This window comes from Diceros bicornis, chromosome 34, assembly GCF_020826845.1.
Source record: "Diceros bicornis minor isolate mBicDic1 chromosome 34, mDicBic1.mat.cur, whole genome shotgun sequence".
NCBI classification, from domain to species: Eukaryota; Metazoa; Chordata; class Mammalia; order Perissodactyla; family Rhinocerotidae; genus Diceros; species Diceros bicornis.
In genome coordinates this window covers 12324175-12348027 of record NC_080773.1, presented here as the reverse complement: position 1 = coordinate 12348027, position 23853 = coordinate 12324175, and the positions used below count along the sequence as shown (strand labels likewise).

Here is a 23853-nt window from a genome sequence, read left to right as displayed (position 1 = left end):
GGGTAAAAAATCCTCCCCCAAGCGGATAGTTACAAGCACCCAAAATATACCTGGGGCTATGGTTTAAGACTAAGGAGGATCAGTGTAAACTGGAAAAACATCCTCACCCTAAGTCAAGAGACACAGGAGGTGGCAAAAACAACGTGTCTTGACATCGCCTCTAAGCACACGGCCCACCCTCGCAAAACAGGAACTGGGCAAGAGGCGGGTGTGGAAGGAATGGAATGATCTCATGGTTGGGAGTTCCCAGTTCCTGCCCCGGTAATTAACAAACAAATGTCTCCCATCAGAAGCAGGGTAGTCTTGACACAGATTGTGAAAAGCAATGACGTGGGATGCTCTGCCCTGCCGATCTGGGGGCGTTTGTGGGTTTCAATGAATGCACCAGCGGGATCAGTGGCTTTGTATCCCACCGACAGTGCCCCACAGCACCCTCTGCTGGGGCCAAGGGGCAGTGTGGACCAGAAATCCTCATTCATTCTTCCACGTGGGAGACAGGTGGCCGACCGTCACATTTTGGCTCTGACGACATAACCAGAAGCCACTACTTGAAAAGCTCCGAGCTTTTCCTTCTCTGCAGGGATAATAAGTAGGGCACTGGCAGGTTACAACAAGTGGCCACGTCTACTCTCCACCTGGTCCTGGCCACCGTCATGTCCTACCCGGAGCGTGACAGTCACCTCCTCCTGGTCTCCCTGCTCCCATTCCTCCTACCACCCCACTCCAGTCAATTCTTTCTGCAGCAGCCTGAGTCGGATCATGTCTCTCCTCCGCGCAGAACCCGCTAGTGGCTTCCCATCTCTCCCTGAATAAAATCTACACTCACCGCTCAGCCGGCAAGACCCTGTGTGATGCGACCCTCAATGACACCAGGTGTCATCTCACTGAGGACAGGCAGTCAAGTGAGCCACGTGAGCAAGGAGGTTCCCATCTGCATGGGCCGTTCTCCACCGGCTCCCAACTCAAGGGCTTCCCTGCCTTTCCCTGTGCCGGGTGTGGGGTACACCCTTCAAGAACTTCTCCTGGGAGGTCACGTGGAAATCGGTCTGCCTGGGTTTGAATCCTGGCTCTACCCATCCCCTGGCTGTGTGACCCTGGGCAAGCCGCTTAATTTCTCTGTACCTGTTTCCTCATTTAAAAAAGGGAAAGAATAGTGCCCATCTCAAAGGTTGTAAGAATTCGATAAGATAACCCACATATGGTGCTTAGCACTAGAGCTGGCATACCGCGAGTGCTCAACACGCATTAGCCATTATTATGTGCACACACGTGTCAAATGTATTTGTACTAAGCTGCATGCGTAGTTAAGAATTTAAGGGCCGGCCCCGTGGCTTAGCGGTTAAGTGAGCGCGCTCCGCTACTGGCGGCCCGGGTTCGGATCCCGGGTGCGCACCAACGCACCGCTTCTCCGGCCATGCTGAGGCCGTGTCCCACATACAGCAACTAGAAGGATGTGCAGCTATGACATACAACTATCTACTGGGGCTGTGGGGGAAAAATAAATAAATAAAATTAAGAAAAAAAAAAGAATTTAAAAAAATTTTAACCATAAATAGGAAGCTACAGATTGCTTTTCTCCCCATTTAATAGTATGCTTTGGAGATTATTCATACACACATACACACAAACATACACAATCAGGTACCTAATGAACACAAATGAGGTCCCACTCAACGCACCATTACACTTGCTTTTTCCACTTAATACGAGACTCTCCCTTCTCTACTTTGCACACTTATGTACTTAAATGATTAACAATGAGTAAGCGTTAGTTTCTAAATAAAAAAAGAAAATAAAAATCCAAACCTCTAACCCTAACAAAACTGAGGCCCATCAAAAACTCATGTTTGAAGCGCTGCATGGAACCCATTTGGCTAGCTGGGGCCCCCCGTGTCCTGGGAGAGACAGTGGCAGCCGGGGGCTCGGGACAGCGCAGCAGGGCGCTTGTCCTGTCCAGGCTCAGGGGGTGGGCTGTGGGCTCACATTCGGTCCTGTGGTCTCAAAGCCCAGCTCCCAGTCTGTCCCTGCCCTGTCGGGGAGCTCGGTGCTGCCAACGCTCACGTCCCATCTGCTGGGGGACGTGGGCCCACCCGACTGCCTGCTTGGCGGCCAGGGGCGGCCATCTGGGGCGGGCCAGCCGGCTGGCTTGGAAAACAGCCTGGGCCCCTGGCTCTGGCCCCCAGGCCCTGGCGTACGGGAGCCGGGGACGTGCGTGTGGCCAGGAGGAGCACAGAACCCTGTCTGTGAACTCAACCCTTGCTCCCAGCACGGCCCCCTGAACTCACAGGAGAGAGTGGCGGCCAGGACAGCAGTGTCATCACGGTGACATCTGCAGCTCAGACACCCCCAGCCCTGCCAGTCTAAGAGAACCTCCCACTGCTCCAAGACAGGGAATACAGAGAAGAAACTGAGGCGCCCTGAGGGAAAGCCCTCTGTCCGAGGTCACGCAGCTGGCGGGCGGCAGAGCCGGACTGAACCCAGCGCTGTCTGTTCCCAGAGCCAGAATTCAGACTCGACCCGACAGGCAGTGTGGTTAAGAGCACAGGCTCGGGGCCCAGGCAGCCTGGTCCACGTGCCAGCTCTGCCACTGGGGGACCCTGGGCCTCAACGTCCTCATCTGTAGGATGGGGATAATCAGGGGACCCACATCATGGACTGCTGAAAGGATTCGAAGGGTCAGTGCATATACAACACTTGGGGCGGTGCCAGGCAAGAACATGTGCTGAGTGTTAGCTATGACTGTGAGGACTATGTTATTCCTTTTGGGCTGTGTGACCCTCTGCTCTGCCTCTGTGACAGGAAGGGCCTCAGGAAGGGGCGAGGCAAACCTTGCTAGCACTCCCCCTCCCTCCACCTCCAGGTGAGGAGGTCCTCAGGCCTCAGCGCCCAGGGCGGCGGCTCTGCAAGGGGCTGGGCCCAGGCCGAGCCTGCGTGAGGCCTGCGTGTGTGAGGGCAGAGAGAGGGCCACCTGCGGCTGTGAACCTCATGGCAGCCCACAGTTCACAGGCTGAGTGGAATGTGACAAGGGGACAGCAGACTGGGAGGCTTCCCGACAGCTAACCTCACTGGGCTCTCCCCATGTGCCAGGCCCAGCACTGTCGCCTTTATATGCGCAACCTCACCGAGCCCACACCAGTCCTGTGAGAGTGGGATTCCCAAGGGGAAACTGAGGCTCTGAGAGACAAAGCCACGCGCCCAAGGTTTCATGGCTGCTGAGTGGCTGAACTAGGACACACACCAGGTCCCCAGTGCGCCAGCCACGGTCCTACCTCAGGACCTTTGCACTGGCTAGAATGCTCTTCCAGATGTCCACAGGGCTCCTCTTCTCATCTCCTTTAGCTCTTTTACTCAAATGTTCCATAATCTTCCAGTGACACCTTCCTTGACCGTGCTATCTAAACGTCTTACCACCCCTCACACTTATCTCTCTTCCTCACTTTCCTTTCCACCTCATCATCACGTACCACACTGGAGAATTTACTCAGGTAAATGTACTGTGTACTGTCTGCCTCCCCAACAAGAACGCAGCCCCACAAGCATCTTCGTGGCCTTACTGACCACTGTCCCCTCAGCGCTCAGCACAGGGCTACGGGCAGTGGTGCGGAGTGAACGTCTGTGGCATGGATGAATCCCAGTCCCGGGCCCTGAGTCTCGAGGGCCCTGTGCCCAGCCGGGGTGGACCAGAGGCTAGCTCCGTCGGTGCTGGGGTGGGAAGTGGACGGGAGCAGGCACGAGCCAGGAACGGCAGCCGGCAGTTTCAAACCCACTGAAGAGGAACCCCAGCAGAAATACCACACCCTGACCCAGCATCCACAGCAGTCTCCCGACTCTCGGTACGTCACTGCAGGCTGCGGTTTTAAAAACTCATTCTACACATTCTATTTTCGTTAAAAAAAAACCCAACGATACAAAAAGGCTGGCAGGAAGTGGAGTTCATAACCCTCGGACCGGCTGAGCCCAGTCAGGTGAATCCCAGGGGCAGCGAGCAGGCTGACATGGCGCCCTGTCCCTCACAGGAGGGCAAGACCTTAACCTCTCCATGCTTGTCTCGTCATCTGTACATGAGGACCACGGTGCTTTCAGCGTAGAACTGTCACAACACTGGAGTGACTGATTACACGGAAGGGGTGGAGAAAAAGCCTGACACCCAGTGTCAAGGAGATCTGCGATATAATAGCAATTGTAACAAATACTATTTACCAGTGTATGACTCGTCACTTCGCCCAGCAGCTCCCCTATGTCACATACAACAGTCTGACGCGGTGTGAGCTGTCACCTCACATTCTGCTCTGGTGCTCACGTGTCTAGAAAGGTGGGGGGGAGGGACTGGGGAGACAGAGGGGCTGGTGGCCACCCACAGTCTGGGGCCCGAGGTTTGAGGGCTGCCTTCCCTCAGCTGCTGCAGAGCCTCTGTGCCATCCCAGTCCCCCGCAGGGGAAGGTCTTCGTGAGGGGAGGGGGCTAGGGCCTCATGCAGCATCTGCCAGTCTGGGTGAGGTCCAGGCCCGGTGGGCCCCACCCCCAAAGGCCCTGAGAGCAGCAGCCTGCTGGGTCCCCGTGTCTGGGCAAAGGCCAGACCTGAGGGGGATGGGGCAATGCAGGACTGAGGGAGACCCATTTTGGGGGGCCCGCCCAGCTGACTGCCCCTTTTCCGGAAAGGTCTTCCTTATTTGGTCTTTTGGAAGTCTCATCATTTTTGCTGGCCTAGCTCCCCTCTTTTTGCCGAGGAACCACCTGCTGACTCCTCCAGGTGGCTCTGATGGAACTGTCAATCACAGGGCCCTCCCTGCCCCTGGACCCAGGGTGGAGCACATGTCCGAGATCTGGCCAGCTTCCTCTATCATCCCTGACGACAGCGACTGGCCCAGCGGGTGGGCCTGTAATACAAGTGGAGCCAGTCAGAGTCCCTCCCAGAGATCTGGCGATAAGAGTCTCTTCCTCGTGGAGGAGAAGGTATAAAGATAAGAAGATTTGAGCAGCCAGTCTCCACTTTCCTATGACTCGGAGAGAGCTTGTTGGTGGCAGAAGAAAATGACAGTCACAATGCAAAAAGAAGCAGAGCCTAGAGGAACAGAGAGATAAGGAGGCAGAGTTCTGGTGACATCATTTGAGTGCCTGGGTCCAGCTATGCCTGAAGCTAGCCCTACCCCTGGATTTGCAGTTACATGAACCAAACAATTCCATTTCTGGCTTTAACCAGTTCAATGCAGGTTTCTGTCAGTTACAACTTAGAGTCCTAATGAGGCAGGGTGCCCTCAACAGGCCCTGTTCCCTAGCCACAGGTGACCTTTAACCCAGGGGAAGAGCTCTGACCAAGCCAGAACAATGGGATTCCCCACTCAGCATGAAAAGGGACACGCTGGGCGTCTTTTGACCGATCAGCACCAACGGCAGCGCCTGTGGCTGCAAGTCCCCAACTCCCGCCCCACCACAGCGAATCTCTCATACGTGTAAGAATCCCGGGTTCTGCAGTCACACATGCTGGATTCTAATTCTGGCCACTTATTTGCTGATGCCAGACAAGTGGTTTAATTTCTCTGAGTCTTAGTTTTTTCTTCTGTAAAACGGGGAGATAACAGGATTGCTCGCATGAGGCTGTTGGGAGGATTACAGGAGGGGAGGCGCCTGCCCACAGAACCGTGCACACAGCAAGGGCCCCCAGACGGGCGTGGTTATCGCTACAACAACAGTGGCGGGGCCTACCTCGCGCGTCCGGAAGATGATCCTGTGCTGGTACTGAGGCCCGTGGTCCCTGTGGTCTTCCAGCTTCTCCCGCCTGATGCTCACGGCCACCGGCCCCAGCTTCTCGTCCACGCCAAAGTAATTGGCATGCTCTGAGAGGGAAGAGTAGGCGAGTGCAGTCAGCTCCCCAGGAAGCAGGGGTGGCATCCCACGGCCTGTCCCTGAGGGCACGGCTGGGGCAGGCTCTTGTGCTGCCCGTGGGATCCTGGTCACACAGACCTCACGCCTGGTCACGGCCACACTCAGTGGAGCAAGGGCGAGAGGTGAAGCCCACCTTACTCCACCACCTCGGACAAATCACAGAACTTCTCTGGGCCTCATCTTTTCTATGCTCTCATCTGAGAAATGGGGGCCCCGCCACTACCCACAATTCAGACAGCTCATGTGAGGGGGAAATGAAGCTGCATGAATAAAATACTTAGCGCCGTGCGTGGCGTGTGATGAATCCAGCCTCACTGCGATTATCCTGTCTTTGCAAATGGCCCCCTCCACTTAGCTGCCCATTAGCCCCGTGAAGTGGTGAAGATTCTAGTCTCAAGGGCTCCTGCCCGGCCGAAATCCAGGCTCTGCCGCTGTCAGATGTACAGCCCAGGCTGAGTCACTCGGCAGCATTCTCATCAGTAAAATGAGGATGGACCTCATTTTACCGGGTAAGGATGGACCCACCTCTCGGCACGGCTGTGAGGATTAAGTCAGTTAATAAGCAAGGAGCACCGAGCACAGAGCCGGGCACACGGGAAGCACATGGGAGGCACTGGCTAGTCCCAACCCCAGGGCATGTTTGTCACAGAAGAGGGACCACGATTCAAGTCCCTAAGCATCACTTTCTCTGACCATGTATCTACAGACCCAGGAAACTTAACACTGCTCTTTCTGTCCTGGTGGCGACAGAGCTTCTAACAGGTCATGGAGGGAATCTCCCATTCTCTCCCCTAAATGACAGCTGTCTCCCCCTTTTTTCTAAAACCCGCTGCTGTCTTATAACCCTTCCAGGCAAACAGTCCTTCCCCACGTATAACCCCAGGGCCTCCTGCTTGTGGGGGATACCCACCAGCAGTCTGTCTTCTTCACGTCCGCGAGCCAGCATCTACCCGCTGCCGGAAACTCCTTCCCACCCAGCGCTCTGAACATTCAACTGAGGGTTCCCGGTCTCGTGAGATGCTCTTGGCAAATCAAAGGCTCGTCTAAGGCCCAAATAATGTGGGATATTTAACGGCCCCAATCAGAACAGCACCTGCCGTGGGTTGAACAATCTCCCCAGGTGGCCGGAAAACAGAAGAAAGACTGTGCTCCAGAGACAGCAGTCCCTTCCCGGAGCAGTAACGGGCTTGCCTCCCCACGAACACACACCCAGTACCCTGCAGTCCTGACACATGGCAGGCACTCAGTGAACACTGACCAATGACTCATTTATGTATGAGCCTCCAGGGCTAGAGAGAAATCATTTTTTTGAAAGAAAATGGCTTTTCTTTAAAGCTCCACGATGAGGACTTACTGTGTCTGATGAAGAACTAAGCGTTTTAACGTACAATCTTACTTGAACCACACCACAGTCCCTTCAAGTAGGTCTTTCTAGGTGTGAGCTAAAAAGAACGTGTTCTCTACTGGTTAGGCCCAAAATTAACACATATAAATGTAAAATCAGGTTTTGATCAGGTTATTCGGATCCTCTACCTTATTTTTTGGCTACTGGATTCGTCAATTTCTCCCACTGGGCACCATCTGCTCACTTCTCCCGTATCAGTGTTTTATGTATAAGCCCTAACCCAGGTTGCCAGCTACACCAAGGTTCACAACCACTAGTTTCTCGGTGAATTTTAAAAAATCAACATGAAATGGCTCTTTCAGTTCCTCAAACAAGTGCTTTCAGCCCTGAAATCGAGTTCGTGTGCTACTGATGCTGCCTCATTGCTTTCTCTTGGGTAGCAACTGTCGGGACCTCCTCCCTTCATCCCTTTATTTCCAGTCTGTGTCATTCTGGTCTGGGGTATGTGGTGCTGCGACAATCATCTCCATTCCTCATAGGAGGACAGAGTCTGAGGGGTGAAATGTGTCACAGAGCTAATAAGCTTTGGAGCAGACACCCAAATGCAGGGGTCTGACTCTAACACTGGAGCTCCAGAGACTGCACTGGGCCCCGGGGGATGGCCTAGCTGACATGTGTCATGTTCCACTAGGACACTGCTTTAAAAAAATTTTAAGCTAGCTGATGTGGAATACTAAACTGCTTACCCATTATCTAGTCATCTGTTCTTCCTTTTTAAGAAAAACTCTCTATTCTTGGGGCAGGTCAAGAGAGCGGCTGTGTCTAGCTAAAAACCTACTTTTCCCAGCCTGCCTTATAAATGGAAATGGCCAATGAGCAGAAGAGTTTGATGGGGTTTCTAAGAAAGCTCTTTAAAGGGGGCTGACTTGATAGGAGGTCTGCCTTTTTGCCCTTACCCTTTCCTCTTTTTCTTTGCCTAGAAACATGGATGTGATGGCTGGAGCTCCAGCAGCCATCTTGGACCAGGAGACCACCCTGAGGGCTGGAGGTCACACACTAAGGCTGGCATTCCACTGATGCTGAGGAGTAACCATACCAGACCTCGCCTGCTAACTTCTGGGCTTCTTTATATGAGAGAAATACACTTCTATGTTGTTTAAGCCTGTTACTGGCAGTTATAAGCCATTCTGAATCAATACAGCTACCAGCATTTAAAAATGAGAAGAATCCACATTAAAAAATCTGAATTTCAGGAAAATCTTGAAAAATTGGGAAGGCTGACAACACTGGGTTTGTTTGCATTTCCTGCATGACAGCAGTGAGCTGGGGCTGAGCAGCAGCTGCCGTGTGCTGAGTCCCCACGGGGCAGCTTCACTCCTCATGGTTCCTGCCCGGCCCTTGTGGCTGCCTGGTTCATGTCTCTGCACTCTGCTCTGCTGCCACCTGGGATTGTCCCACCAGCACCAATGAACCTGGTGATGTACAAAGCCCGTCTCTCCCTGGGGTTAACACCTTCCAGATACCAACAGCTCAGCCTTCAAAGGGGACCCAGAAGCTGCCTGCTTCTTCTCCACTCCTGGGCTCCCACCCTGGGCGTGTCCATCGTCGTCTCCTGCCAGGACTACCAGAGCAGCCTCCTCCCTGGTCTCCCCGCTCCCCCGCCCCCATAGTCTGTTCCCCAGAGGGAGTCAGACCAGGGCCTCTGCTGCCCAGAACCCTCCTGAGGCTCCATCCCCCTTAGGGTAAAAGTGAGAGCCCTCACCACGGCCCAAAAGTCCCACACCATCTGCCCCGGCACCTCTCCGCCTCGGCTCCTTCCACTCTCCTCGGTCACCCTGTCCCTGCCACACTGGCTTCCTTCCTATCCTTCAGCATTCCAGGACTACCGTACTTGCTGTTCCCTGGGCCAGGAACCCTGTCCCCAATCTCCACACGGCTCCCTCCTCACCTCACATGGCCCCTACCTAGGAGGCCCCCCGGCTACTCCCTCCCACCCTGACACTGTCTCCTCCTTCCCTGCTTTACTCTCCTCCGTTGCACCTGCCACCTTCCCACACTTAGATATTTCACCTCATTACCTAGTTTTACCGTTTGTCTTACCCCACTAAAACACTAAGTGCTAGAAAGACAAGATTTTTGTTTTAGGCTCCCCTGGCTCTAGAAAGTGCCTGGCACACAGCTGAGCCCAGCACATATTTGCCAAATGAATTCACATCTACTGTCTCACGGAGCTCACGGCTGTGGAGTGGGAGCCCTGGGTCAGGAGGCTGGCTCACAGCCCCTCTCCGAGGGGGCCTCCCTTCCTGCCGTATTCTCAGAGCTGAGAACAAGATCTGGGGCACAGTGAACGGATGCGCAGGGGAGTCCCCGAGACAAGCTGTCCCCCACCCCCGTCCCGGGCCCGGACGGTCACCTTTGCCCACGAAGTAGTCCTGGTAGTAGCGAGCGCCCAGGTCCACGTGCTCGATGCTGTACTGCCGCGGGCGGCTCTGCGTCCTCTGCTGCTCCTTGGGCACCTCGAGCACCGAGATGCTGGCGTTGGTGCGGCAGGCGCTCAGGGCGGGCTCGGCCGGGCGGCCCTCGGCGCCGCCCCCGCCCCCGCCCCCGCCCGCCGGGGGGCCCGCGGACGCCCTGGCGAAGCTCACGTCGCGCTCGCGCTCGCCGCCGATCTCGTTGCGGAAGTGCGGGCAGCTGAGCAGCAGCTCGTTGCTGGTGTCGTCGCCCAGGTCCTGCTCCAGGTTCTCCTTGCAGTTGAGGTCCTCGGTGCTGGCGAAGGCGGGCTCCGCGCCCCCGAGGCTGTGGGCGCGCGCGGCGCCGAGGGCCGCGGTGGCCGAGGCGGCGGAGGCCCCGGTGGTGGTGTTGCGCCGCTGCGCCGTGGACGCGCGGTTGGCCGCCGCCTCGTGCAGGTCGAATAGCATGCTCTGCACGTCGAAGTGCGCGAAGCTCTTCTGGCACACCCACGGCCGGCCGGCCTCCGCGGGGCCCCGGGCCTCATCCGCCTCCCCCGGGGCGCGCGCCTCGGCCTCGGCGCGGCCGCCCCGAAGCTTCCGGAAGATGCACGAGTCCGCCGCCTCCCCGCCCGGGCCCCGCGTGGGCTTCTTGCGGGCCTTCTCCTTCCCGGGCTGCAGCGGCAGCAGGCTGTCCTTGCCGGGCTGCCCGTGGCGGGGGTCCCCCTTGGCGCCGCCGCCGCCCCGCAGGAGGTGTGCGACCCGATCGAGCTCGGGGCGGCGTGGCGCGCCCCGGGGTGCGGGCTGCTCACTGCGGAACTCGTTGAGAATGTCGAAGAAGCTCTGCTCGGGCACGCCCTGCACGTCGATGGAGGACGTGCTCCCGTACTCGCGGAAGAGGGGCAGCGCCCCCGCGTGCCGCGCCCCCCGCGGCTCCCCCGCGTCCTCCACATCGCACTCACTCAGCGTGATCTCGCTACTGCTGCGGTGCCGCAGCGGGAGGAAGGCCCTGCCCGGGGGCCGGGGCCACACGTCCTGGAATTCCACATCTTTGGACCTCCTTCTGGAGAGCCGGTGGAAGGCCTTGGACCCCGAAGAAGCCGGAGTGCTGGCGGGGGGCTGTCCGTTCTGTATGCTCCTCATGGGATGGGCCACCTTTGTGGCCTTCGTGCCATCTGCGTCCTGCGAGGGGCTTGGGTTGTTCTGCTCTCTCAGGGCCTCCCGCTTGGGCGGCCAGTCAGCCACTCTGGCGCGCACGCCCATCTTGGGCATGGCAGGCGTGGTGGGGCTGGGGCGGGTGGTGGCGCTGGCTGGGCTCTCAACAGGCTGGGGCATGCTGCCGTTCTGGACCCAGAATCCCACGGGAGTGTAGTCCCCGGTGTGCGACCCTGGGAGGACATCGGCCCCTCTGGCCCCACAGCTGGCTGCCAGGTCCACGCCATCATTGGGAATGGGCCGATAGGTGGTCATAGTCCACAGGCAGTGGAGTGCTACTGGCCCCCAGAAGCTGTAGAGAAACTTTATGGGGTCCCCTGGCCCTCAGCCATTGTTCAGGGCCACCAGTCCCAGGAGGAAGGATGCTGGCCCCTGAAGCCTGACAGGAAGGTCTTGAGCCTGTGGAGTCCAGTTCTCCACCATCGCTGTGGACAACTGCGCCAGGACAACCTCGGGAGGCAGGTGCTGTCCTGGGGGCTCCAGACTGGGCGGCTCAGCAGGGCACGGCAGGCAGCAGATGTGGGCGAGGGCCGGCAGGCTGCAGGGATGTCCTCCCCATCATGCTGAAAGGGAGACAGGCAAAGGTGAGACTCGGTGCCATTCCTGTTTCGGCTCTCCACCCACTCCTACATTTTTTGTTTTTGACAAAATATTTTAGAGTAAATCCCAGACATCAGGACATTTCACCCATAAATACTTTAGCTTGTATCTCTAGCAGACAAGGCCTTTAAAAAAATAACCATGATCCCTTTATCATCCCCACCCAGATGAATAAGAATTCTTCAGTACCACATAATACCCCACCTGCATTACATTTCCCCCATTGTCTTTGCTGGTTTGTTCAAATCAGGATCCAAACAAGATCCATACTCTGCTTTGGCAGATAGATTTCTTAAGTCTCGTCTACTCTAGAATGCCCCCCGCTCCTGATTTGGATGTTATTTACTTGTGGAAGGAGTGGGGTCACTTGTCCCATGGAGTTCCCTCTTTCAGGATCTGGCTGACTTTTCCCTGTGGTGTCACTGAACACGTTCCTCTGTCCCCTGTGAGTCCTGTCTACTGGTAGCTGCACGTACAGGCCAGACTGTGGTCTGTCTGTTCCGTAGTCCACCCGACCAGCCACCTCGCTGGAAAGGAAGTGAAAACAGCCGCTGAGTCACCATGGGCATTGATGGATTTGGGGAGGCAATGTCTCTAGAAATCTATGTGATTCATAGATACCATGAGCCGCCAGATCAGCTCCCGTCCTTTCTTTGCCGAGATTTCCCCAGTGGCTCCTTACTACGTTAGAGTAAAACCCACATTCCTTCTGCTGGCCCACAAGCCGCTGCTGGTCCCCGTGGTGCCTCTCCCCATCGCGGACTAAGATCCCATCACACTGGCCTTCTTTCCTGTTCCTCTGACATACCAAACCCCATCCAGGGCATCTGCGTATCCTTCCTGGTTCTTCACCAGGCTGGTTCCCGCCCATGGTGTCGACTCTTCACTGAAGCTTTCCCAAACCACCCCATCGAGACAGAGACGCTCCTGTCTGCTCAAAGCCTTTCTCTGTCACTCACTCTGCTCTTTTTTTCCTTCGTGGTTATCACCAATTGATGTTATTTTGTTCATCTATTTACTGATTATCCCCACCTCTAAATCATCAGTTCCAGAACGGCAGGGGTGTCTGCTGTTCACTGATGTATCCCCAGCTCCTAGAATAGGACACTCACTCACTATTTATTGTGTGAATGAGCGAACCGACAGCATCTCCCTAACCTGACGTGTGAGTACATCCTGATGCTCAGACCTCTGGGGAAGGGAGTTCGTGCTTCTGCCCAGCCACCTACAGTACTCAGCAGGATCATGTCCCTTTGTCTCCACGTTAATGTCTGGAAGATGGACCCCTGTGCTGGGGATGAAGGGGAGGGCAGGTCACGGTCTGTGCAGGACCTGTTGGTCGTCCCAGCAGCTGGGCCCCTTCCTCTGCCAGCAGGACTGGGCATCTCACTCAAGGTGACCAACACCTTTTCTTTCCCTTGGAATGTGGAGCCAGACAGGGCCATTCTGGCCAACGACAGTTGTTGCTCTCCGAGTGAGGACATGGAAGGCCTCCTGTGTGAGTGAGGGGCATATGAGTGTGCGAGAGAGAGAGAGAGGGAGAGAGAGAGAGAGAGAGAGAGAGTGTGTGTGTGTGTGTGTAGGGGGCATTTCCTAACTCGTGCCCAGAGGTAGGGAGTGAGCTGGCAGAGAGAGACTGAGGGGGAAGCCTGAAGCAGATTCATGGAGCAAAACAGCAAGGCGAGCGTACAGCCTCTGAGAAGTGAGAACCAGAGAGTGAGGGGAGAGGCGGGAGTGGGGAGCAAGAGTGTACCCCTCTTCCTGGTTCCCCACAAGCAGGGAGCACACAGGGGAGGGGACAGAGAAGGGGGAGGAGAGCGGAGAGCCCCCAGGGTCGGGCTGGTTAAGGGAGCTGGGATGGAGGCAGGAGAGGCCGTGGTGACCTGGTCTTCTCAGCAGGCAGGTGGGCCTCAGCTCTGGCGACCAGTCTTGCGGAAATGTGGATGCCAGATCATCCGATTTTTCAAGAGAAACCAGAAATCTAGAATTGTATGCAACATCTCCCAATTTGAAAACGAAAAAATAATAACAGCAACAACAACTACCACCTACCATGCAAAGGCAAACTCTAAAAGGATTTTCACGAAACTGCTAACAGTGGCTGTCGCTAGGGAGGGCAACTGGGCGTCTCCCACCCCACTCCCAGCCCCTCCCTGCGTCATTTGTCTCCTTAGTACTGGGTATCCCCAGGACCCGTGTTTTGAAAGAAGTTTTTTTTCATTCTACATCACTGGCGACTTTGTGCCAATTATTTGCATGTACTTCTAGTCAACAGATAAATACTTAAGAACATTACCAACCAAAACCACAGTGAGGGTCAACAAAGTAAATATGTGAGCTGGACTTGGTAGGGGTCTGTGACCTCAGGTGACGGGTCAGTGCAGCAGCTTTCCCAGAGAGGAGGGCCTGAGGCCAGCCCCACGCTCCACTGGGCGCCGGATCCCAGGCCAAGCTGGGGTGTCCAGGCTGGCCGAGGGCATTGCCCGTGCTTGGCAGCCCAGCACGCCCCCGGTTCAGCCTGGCAGAGTGCGGAGGATTAATCCTCCGCATTGGGGCTGCATTGGGGCTGGCTGGGAAAACCAGTGGCCCAGATGCGACCCTGACTTGCTTACGAAAGCACCTCCCAACACACAGGCTTCGCTGATGGCATTTTGTTTCTAGCTCAGCTGGCAACCCCCAATCCGTTCTGCTCCCTTCTGTGAAAACACACCGATGTTCTCCAGGCCCCGGTCCCGGGGCGCAAATCCCTTCTTCGAGCAGGTGCAGCCGAGCCTCCCTGTGATGCTTGGCGGCTGAGTGGTACCCACAGCCTCCCTGGGACTGGTGCACACTGGTCCCTTCCCAGCTGTCTGCTGTCGAGCTCCCGCCTCCCAAAAGCACTCTGATCTCCCTGATGGGGAAGCCCCCATCATGAGAGCCAGACAGCCTGGGTGTGCCATGGACTGGTTACTGAAACGGTGACTCAATTTCAATCTGTAAAATGGGGATAATAACACCTACCTCACGGCCACTATTAATACCATTCCTTCATGTATCTGTGGCAGGAGCTCTCGCCCTCCCCCTAATGACAGAAGCACAGCCCGGCGTGGGCACAGGACCCCAGCTAAAAGCACGGAAGGCTGCAGGGGCGAGGCGTGTGGACCTGGCTTTTCCCGAAGTGACCTGCTGGGGACCCTTGGTTCCTTCCCCTCAGCGTTCCTTGGCTCCTGTCTCTTTTCTGTGATTGCTCCTCTGGCCTCCTGTTGATTTGGTAAGCCCCTGATAAATTCCACTTCTGCTCAAGACTGTCAAGTGCGGCTTCTGCTGCTGGCACCTGAGGACCCTGACTAGTGCTGTGTGCAAGGAATCGGCCGGGGATGGTGGCGGGAACAAACGGGGCGGAGACAGCAGCACAATGAGAAGCAAGCCGCAGTGGGCGAGTCAGGTGGGATGCACTTGGCTGCAATTAACAGAGCACCATCCAACTCGGTGGCTCGGGTGATGAAGACGTTTCATTACCTCGTGTGACAAAGTGGCCAGATACGGCAGCCCTGGGCTCACACCGTGGAACGACGGCAGGTGCTGTCTTTGTCCCCCCCCTCCACCCGCCTCCCTCCTGTGCTGCTGGCTGACATCTTTGGCTTGTGGCCTCATGGTCGTGAGCTGGCGGCCACAGCCATGCTTCTCCCTGAACCACGGGCAAGACGGAAAGAGAGGGATGACGTAGGAGTGTTCTTCTGACCCATCTGCCCCTGATCAGGAAGGAGAATCTTTGCCAGAACATTCCCCCACCTCAGCAGAATTTCTTTTATGTCTCATTGGCCAGAACGTGGTCACTTATGGCCACTCCAGGTGCCAGGGAAGCTGGCAAAGCCAGAATCTGTGATCGTCCTTGGGCCAGTGAGGACTCGTCCCTGCGGCTGGCCACACGGGTCCCTGAAAATGTCTGCGTCTGTTAGAAGAGCAGGCCACCGGGGGTGTATCTGCGTAGACGGCCCCTGACTATCGCTTGTGAAGAAGCTGGGAACTCTGAGCTGAGTGGATGTTCCCTTATGAGGCCCCAAAAGCCTGGAGGCTGGAACAGCAGGAAAACAGATGAGCGCCACAGACTCAGTGTCCCAGCTCTGAAGGGCCCTCCTCTGTGGGGCCACAGTGTCTGCCAGAACCTCCCAGGGCGGAGCAGAAGGGAAAAACACAAGCCGTCCAGTGCTCAACACACGTGGTTTGCTTCCCCAGCCTCCATGACTCCTTTTCCCAGCAACAGCCCAGATTTCTCTTTGGGAACCTGCCCTCTCTGACTCCCACCCAATGGGCTAGAAGAGGGGCTCCTCTGGAGCTTGAGAACAAATCATGTGACCTGATCAGAACCAGTGAGACCCACTGTTGTCTCTACCAGGAGTCCTGGGGACGAAGCCTCTGCTTTCCCCTCTTACCCTGAGTCTGAGGATGTGAAGGACGGAATCACTGCAGCAATCTTGTGACCATGAGGGGAGAACCATCAGTGAAAGGGGCTGAGAGTCAGAGGGAATCTGGGGGCTGTAGTCATCATTTGAGTCTCTGCATCAAGCTAGACCTGAAGCCAGCACTATTCCACTTCCCACCACTGGACCGTTTAGAAACAAAACAACAACAAAACACATCTATAATGGCAGCTACCAGGAATATGATCCTTCTGTGGGCCACGTCCTTCTCTAAGCACTTGACATTTGTTATCTCTCAACACTCATAACAACCCCATGACGTAGCTATCGTTATCTCCATTTTACACCTGAGGAGAGCGAGGAAGGGACAGATGAAGTAACGTGCCCCAGACCCCATGGCTGTGAGGCGGCAGAATTGAGACTGACTCAGCTGCTTCATTCAGGCAGCCCTGAATTTGAGCCCCAGTCCTCCCCGTGATCATGGGCAGAGTCCTGGACCTCTCTGATTCTTTTTTTCCTCACTGGTGACACACAGTCAAATCTCTCTAGATCTAACTGTTCTACTGAGTCCCTAACTCAGGCAGCCACCTGCTTACGTGACATCACCACCTACGTATCTCACATGCGCTGCAAACCAAACATCCCCAACTGGAACTTTTGATCTCTCCCAATCCACAAGACTTGGTCCTTCTCGGGAGCCAGGATGGGCTAAGCTACGCCACAGTAACGAAGGTCCCCAAGTGCCCAGGGGCTTACACGACAAAGGTTGGTTCTTGCCCATACTGCATGTCCATCACGGGTTGGCCAAGGGCCAACTTCACTCCCAGCCGACAGAGCAGCCCTCTCCTGAGACCCTGCCCATCTCAGAGGGAAGAGACACGGCTGAACCATGCAACGGCCCTTAAAGCGCCTGCCCAGGAATGACAGGTGGCACCTCTGCTCACATTTCATTGCCCAAATCAACTCATACATGCAAAACTGACGTCAACAGGGAGGCACACTGGAATATCCGTTAGAACAGGAGAGCAATTGGCCATCTGCTACCTTCCACAACCCAGTGAAAGGCCCTTCCTTCTTCCAAGGGCTCAAACTGGAAACATCACCATCATCCTTCACATTCCTCCCCTTCGCTGTACACGTCCAGTCCACCACCCCAAGTCCTGCTGACTCCCCACAGCAGATCCGAGTCCACCCTTCTCTCCCACCACCCGCCCTGGTCTGAGCCGCCATGACTTCTCCCTGGCTGACCACCCCACAGCCTCACTGGTGTCCCTGCTTCTGCTCCCCTGAGGGCCCCTCTCCACACAGCAGGCAGAGCAACCTCAGGATAAAGTTCAAAATCCTAGTGAAATAAGTCAGAAACGACAAATACCGTAAGATTTCACTCACATGCGGGATAAACAAACACGTAGATAAGGAGAACAGATTGGTGGTTACCAGAGGAAAAGGGGGTCGGGGGAGGGCGAAAGGGGTAAAGGGGCTCATATGTGTGATGACGGATAAAAACTAGACTATTGGTGGTGAACACGATGCAGTCTACACAGAAACGAAATACAATAATGTTCACCTGAAATTTACACAATGTTAAAAGCCAATATGACCTCAAAAAAAAAAAATTCAAAATCCTCACGTCAGCCTTCAAGGCTCCCCTCTCCTCTTCCCCTTGCTCTTGGACCCCAAGCCACAATGTCCTTCTTTCAGTTCCTCTTATGCCCCATCCTCCCTGCTGCCTCAGGGCCTTGCTGCTCTTTCCCCTATCTAGGTAATTTTTTCAACACTCAGGATAGATGCTTTCTCCACATGACCTTCCCTTCTCACCAACCTTGTTTGAGCCCCAACCTGAGCTCCTGGAGCACTCTGCATTTCTCTCTGGGGGTAGTGCCTGCATCAATATCTGCAAGTAATTTACCATGTAATTAATGGTCTGCCGTACGTAAGGTTTGTGAGGCAGTACACTGCCTGCATCCCCAGCACAGGCCTGACACATAGGAAGCCACTAATAAACATCTGCTGAATAAACGAATGGATGGACAACCTCACTGGGGCCAGGGAGCACTGGCTCAGTGGGGGTCTGTGACCTGAGGGTGGGCGGGGCTTGCTTGGTGCCCGAGTGTGGCTGTCCCTGGAAAGAAGCACATCCAAGAAGCTGAAAGTAGTAAGTGGAGTGCGTCTGTGTGTGTGTGTGTGGCGGCGGGGGGGTGGGGGTGGGGGCGGCGCGTGCTTTCCCAGGCCTTTGGATGATGAGGGGCAGTGGGCAGCCAGGCTCTCCTTCCCAGGCAGGCTTCTGTGTCCCGGGCGGCCCTGATCTGCTCCAGCTGTGTCCCCTTCATGGAAGTGTGACACAGTCACTGTGATGGGGGTTCGGTGGGACCTAAGAGCTCAGGAGAACTCAGGGCTGTGCCACCAAGTCTGAGGGCTTCTCTCAGAGGCCCAGGTGGAATGGTGACTCCTCCAGGAACACACCCAGTGATTCAGCAGCTTCTGGGCACATATAAGTCATTCATTCGTTCAGTACAAACCAGTTAGTCCCTAAAACTCATTCATTTATTCATTCACTCACTCATACAATGAACACCTACCACATTCTTACAAATCATTAAGTCCAGAAAATTCATTTGAGCAAAAAAAAAGGCACTAAAAATTTATTCATTTATTCAACATTTACATGTATAATTCATTCATTCATCCCACAAACACCAAGCACTTAAAATCCATTCATTTACTCAGTACGTTTCTTAAGCACTTACAGTGTGCATTTTGTAAGAAGAGACAGCCCTGAGCAGGACAGACCACGCCCCCGCTCTCATGAACTTACTTCCAGTAGGGGGAAGCCAGAAAAATAAGTAAACAGACAGAAGACAAGGTAACTTCAAAGGGGAGTCAGCAGTGTTAAGGAATAAATGCTACACTAGACGGGAGGAGGTGAGGAAAGGTCGCTGTGGGGGTCTGACCCGGGATCTGCACGGAGAGAGAGCGCCTGCCACATACCAGGCGTGTTGATGAGCGAGGTGTTGATGAGCGAGGCTGGCGTGCACGGGCAGAAGGATCCGTGTTCGGATCCCGGGTGTGCACCGACGCACCGCTTCTCCAGCCACGCTGCGGCCACGTCCCACATATGGCAAGCGGAGGGATGTGCAACTGTGACATACAACTATCTACTGGGGCTTTGGGGGAAAAAATAAATAAATAAATAAAATTATAAGAGGTCTGCAGCTGACTCTAATATGCAGCGAGGGGCCAGGACAGAACAGAGAGAGCCAAGAGGGGAGGGCCTGAGGGGCTGCAAATCCGAGAGGGAGCGAGCCCGTCAGCCAGAGCAGGTGTGACAGAGGCCCGGGTGGTGGGGGGCCCCGGGGAGGATCAGGAGCCCGCAGGCTGGGTGCTGACGAGACGGTCCTGTATGGCGGCGATTACTGGTCTGAAGGGCATTGGTGACCACTGCCGGAGGGACTGCTGCCCTGGGGAGCCCTGTCCCCGCCCCTTGTCACCCAGTGCTGGGGCCTGCCCTGACTTGTCCCCCAGCCCCTCCACACCCCCAGCAGAATCACTACCGCCTCCCTTGGCTGAGCTCCCAGGTGTCTGCACACACTCTGGCTACAGCCTCGGAGTAGGTTTTGTCCTCCTCAGACTGTGAACAGCTCCAAGTCTGCAGTGGACTGGGGTCTACCCATGTGTTCTTGCCATGTGGGGTGGGGGGGATAACATGGTGATGACGGTAAGAACAGCAAGGCTAACACAACTCTCCTGATGTGCCAGGCTCGGGCTACACACTCGGCGTGTATTAACTTGTGTGTTGTATTCCCATTTCACAGATGAGGCACAGGTCACATGCCCAGTCACACAGCTGGTGGAGCAGCTGGGATTCAAACCGCGACAGTCTGGCTCCCACACTTCGCCACTCTGCTCTAAATAAAGACAAGGTGGTTCAGACGAGTGTGTCGTGTGAATACACGAATGACACAAGTGGCTTCAAAATGGATTCGTAAGGGGGGGCCCGGCCTGGTGGCGCAGCAGTTAACTGTGCGTGCTCTGCTTCGGTGGCCCAAGGTTCCCAGGTTTGGATCCCAGGTGCGCACCAACGCACCGCTTGTCAAGCCATGCTGTGGTGGCGTCCCATATAAAGTGGAGGAAGATGGGCACAGATGTTAGCCCAGGGCCAGTCTTCCTCAGCAAAAAGAGGAGCATTGGCATGGATGTTAGCTCAGGGCTAGTCTTCCTCACACACACACACAACAATGGATTTGTAAGGACAAAACTCCAGAAAGTCAGCAACAGCTCAGCGGATTTCAGGTTAAGGATCTGTTTTCTTCCCCATGTCTTTCCCCACTTTACTGGAAATCTCAGCACGCCCAGGACCATGTTAGGGGTCCCCCAGGAAACGAGATGGACGACCGTCCGACACCTCATCAGGAGGGGCTGCAGCAGACACACTGCTCCATCAGCCCCAACAACGAGCGAGGTGTTGACCACGGCCGTGTGCTGTTATGATCTGTGTTGCACACTCAACAATTCTGACACCAAGTGTGTGGGTTTTCCACACCAAGCAATTCTCTGCAGACACCAACTGGATGTCCTACAATTTAATTCAATCCTGACACTAGCTACCCAGAGTCAGCATCAGATCCCACAAGGCAAAGGGCTCAGTTCCGCAGACCGCCCCCACTTCAGATGCCAACCCCAAGTAGTGGGTCCCCAGGTTACGCACACTTCTGAATTGGCTACAAATCGGGTTCCCAAGACCCCTTCCTCAGGTTTGATAATCTGCTGTAACAGCTCATAGAACTCAAGGAAACACTTTACTCACTGGTTTATTATAAAGGACACAAATGAACAGCCAGATGAAGAGGCACATAGGGTGAGGCCCAGAAGGGTCCCGAGCACAGGAGCTTCTGCCCCTGTGGACTTTGGGGGGCTTCCAATGCGCTCATCAACCTGGAAGCTCTCTGAACCCTGCTGTTTAGGGTTTTATGGAGTTTCCATTAAGTAGGCATGATTGATTAAACCTTGGCCATTGGCTTAATGGCAATTGACTCAATGCCCGGCTAGGGCTGAAAGTTCCAACCCTCTCTAACCACATGGTGGGTTCCTCGGGCAACCAGCCCCCATCCTGAAGCTATCTAGGGGTCCACCAAGAGTCACCTCATTAGCACAAACTCAGGTATGGTTGAAAGGAGCTTATCATGAATAACAAAAGACGCTATCACCTGTATCACTCAGGAAAGTCCATGGGTTTTATGCCAGGAACCAGGATGAAGACCAAATATATATATTTCTTATTCTATCACAATATACGCCATGAAAACCTGCACTTGTCTTTAGTGTCAAGGAACCCAGAAGATGGGTGTTTCTAATTTAAACCTCCCAAGCCATCCAGGAGGGGCCCACGTCCCTACCTAGGCACCGAGGGCCTAGGGGGCAAGGGCAGCCATGTACAGCCACTCCACTCAAATGGGTGAGGGTCCCACAGGGGTCAGAGTGCCCAAGCGGCCTGCCCTGCTTCCAAGGGTGTAGATTGGTAAAGTTCTTTCCCCTTAGGGGAACAGGAAGAATGAATTGGAATGACACATTGAAATTTTAGGTGTGCATACTCTTTCATTTTAATCCAATCACTTCACTTCCAAGAAGCTGTCCCCCAGATGTTCACACCAGTGCACGTCTAAAGACAGGTGCACGGTGGCTGGACTGCAGGGGCCTTCCCAGGGCCGCAGTGATGTAATACGGAAGAACTGGGGGCAGCCTCCCTGCCCATCAGCAGAGGATGGGTTAAGTGAATGTGGGCGCCTCTATTCCAGGGAACACAATGCATGCACACAAGATGCCCACAGGGCCCCAAGTGAATACTGTGTACCACGCTAAGAGCTTTACACACGTTAACCCATTTAACCCTCATGATGACCTTGTAGGGAGGGACTAATACCATCCTCATTTTAAAGCCAATGCAACTGAGTCCAGAGAGGCTGAGTAACTTGCCCAAGGTCACTCAGCTAGCAAGTAGTGGCGCTGGGATTCGAACCCATGCAATCCAGCTTCATAATTTGCACTCTTCCACTCTATGTTGCCACTTGTGAAGGGAAAGGCAAGTTGTGGAATAGTTTGTAGCATGACCCTGTTTGGTTTCAACAAATCAGGGTGGCGGGGACGGGGGGGATTATTAGTGTGTGTGTACACAAATGTCTATAAATGTACAGGAAAGTGCCTAGGAAGATATCCACCAAACTGTGAATAGTGGTTACTTCTGAGGAGTAAAACGGGATAGAAATAAAGGGAAACTTAAAAAAAAAATTCTACACATCTGTGTTTGAATTTTTATAGGCAGATAAGTTCAAGGCCCTCCTCAGGAGCCCTCTGAGGCCCTGCCCCAATCTGCATCCTGAAGAGAAGCTCTGTGAACAGGTTTTGCACGCCTTCTTCCAGACCTTTCTCTGTGAGTCTACAAGGAGATGCTCACAGTTGCACATGGGAGGAACATCTCAGGCTGGGGTTAAGTCTTCAGTTTTAAAAGTGAGCATGTGAGTGGGGGCTGGCCCAGTGGCATAGTGGTTAAGTTCGCACACTCTACTTTGGCGGCCCAGGGGTCGCGGGTTTGGATCCCGGGTGCAGACCTACACACCACTCATCAAGCCATGCTGTGGCAGCGTCCCACATATAAAGTAGAGGAAGATGGGCACGGATGTTAGCCCAGGGCCAGTCTTCCTCACACACACACACACACACACACACACACACACACACACACAAGTGATCATGTGAGGGGGAAACACAGGCAGAGTGAGAACCACCCCCAGAAAGCCCGGAGTGTGTGGAACGCAGGGTTAGGATGGAAGAGACGGCGCCACCTCCCTGGTGAGCACCAGTCCCCACATCTGCCTGTCTCTCGGGCCCATGGAGGCTGAAAAATTCATCTTTCCAAGTGGAGATTCCTCTGCGGCCTGGCGAGATGCTTGTGCTCAGACCCGCGGAGGGAGCAAGGGGCACCTGTCTCGTGTTCACGTGCTCCCTGGGGAAACAGGGGCTCCACTACCCCAAAATGCTTAACCTGCAGGTCGCCCTCTTTGTTTTTAGTTTGCTCCCTAATATAGTCGAAGTTATACAGGTGAAATGCTTGGATCATCACAGGCTTATAGAGAGAGGTGGATTTATTTTAAATAAGTGGGTTAATATCTTCATAGCTGCTTTTCTTCCTTATTCCAGATCTTGGCGATCCTGCCTGAGGCTGGCAGCTGTTGCAGAGTGGTTAGAAGCAAAGACTGGCCGGGTTCCGTTCCCAGCCCTGCCACTTGACCAGCTAGACAGAGGCAGGTAAGAGCCTCTCTGCACCTCGGTTTTCCATCTGCAAAACGGAGATAACAACGGGGCTTAACTCTCAGGGATGGTATGAGTTACTAAATATAGAGACTTGGACTATCTCTGGCACACAGTGATATACAAGTATTAGCTATTATCGTCTTTTTCTTATATAATAATAATAAAAAAATCTCAAGCACACAAATGGAAACAAACGTGGCCTTGGAGTGAACCCTGGTTCTCAGGCCCAGGGCGGCCTGTCTTGATCAAGAAGAGGGCGAGCCCCTCCTCCCTGGTGGCGCAGAGCCAGGGCCACAGGCAGGCGCCCCTCCGAGTCCCCGTGGGGTCAGTGGGTTAGGCGCAGTGTGGCTCCCTCCCCCGAAGCACACGTGGCTCAAGCGTCTTGCTGCAGTTCTGGGCGCAGTCCCGCTCGCTTCAAATGAGACTTTGAAAAGCAAAATTAAAAAAGGATGCTTCTGGAGTCTGGGCACCCGCGCCAGGCCCACCCAGGAGCCGCAGCCACGCCTGTGCAGTGTGGATGATGTGGCAGGGCCGGGCTAGGGGCCTCTGTGGTCAGGGACGCCCCCTCTGGGGAGACTTAATCAGGGCCACAACCACTGCTCCAGGCGGCCGGACATCCCTGGAGGGAGCTGGGCTGGCTCTGGCCAGGCCCTGTGTGA

General features: G+C 54.9%; 1 protein-coding gene across 14 annotated transcripts in view; it reads right to left on the bottom strand.

The window, feature by feature from the left end:
• Positions 1-23853, bottom strand: part of SIPA1L3 (signal induced proliferation associated 1 like 3) — a 239273-nt gene that overhangs the window by 88126 nt on the left and 127294 nt on the right. For 12 of the 14 annotated variants that reach the window (XM_058529162.1, XM_058529169.1, XM_058529166.1 and 9 more), the window contains 2 exons: positions 9641-11452; positions 5703-5833 (listed from right to left, as the gene is read on the bottom strand). In XM_058529162.1, the coding sequence (XP_058385145.1) occupies positions 5703-5833; positions 9641-11144 (1635 nt within the window). In that variant the 5' untranslated portion in view covers positions 11145-11452. Of the gene's footprint in view, positions 1-5702; positions 5834-9640; positions 11453-11835; positions 11999-18877; positions 18953-23853 lie in introns of those variants that run through there. The other 2 variants (XM_058529173.1, XM_058529174.1) reach the window with 2 other exon arrangements.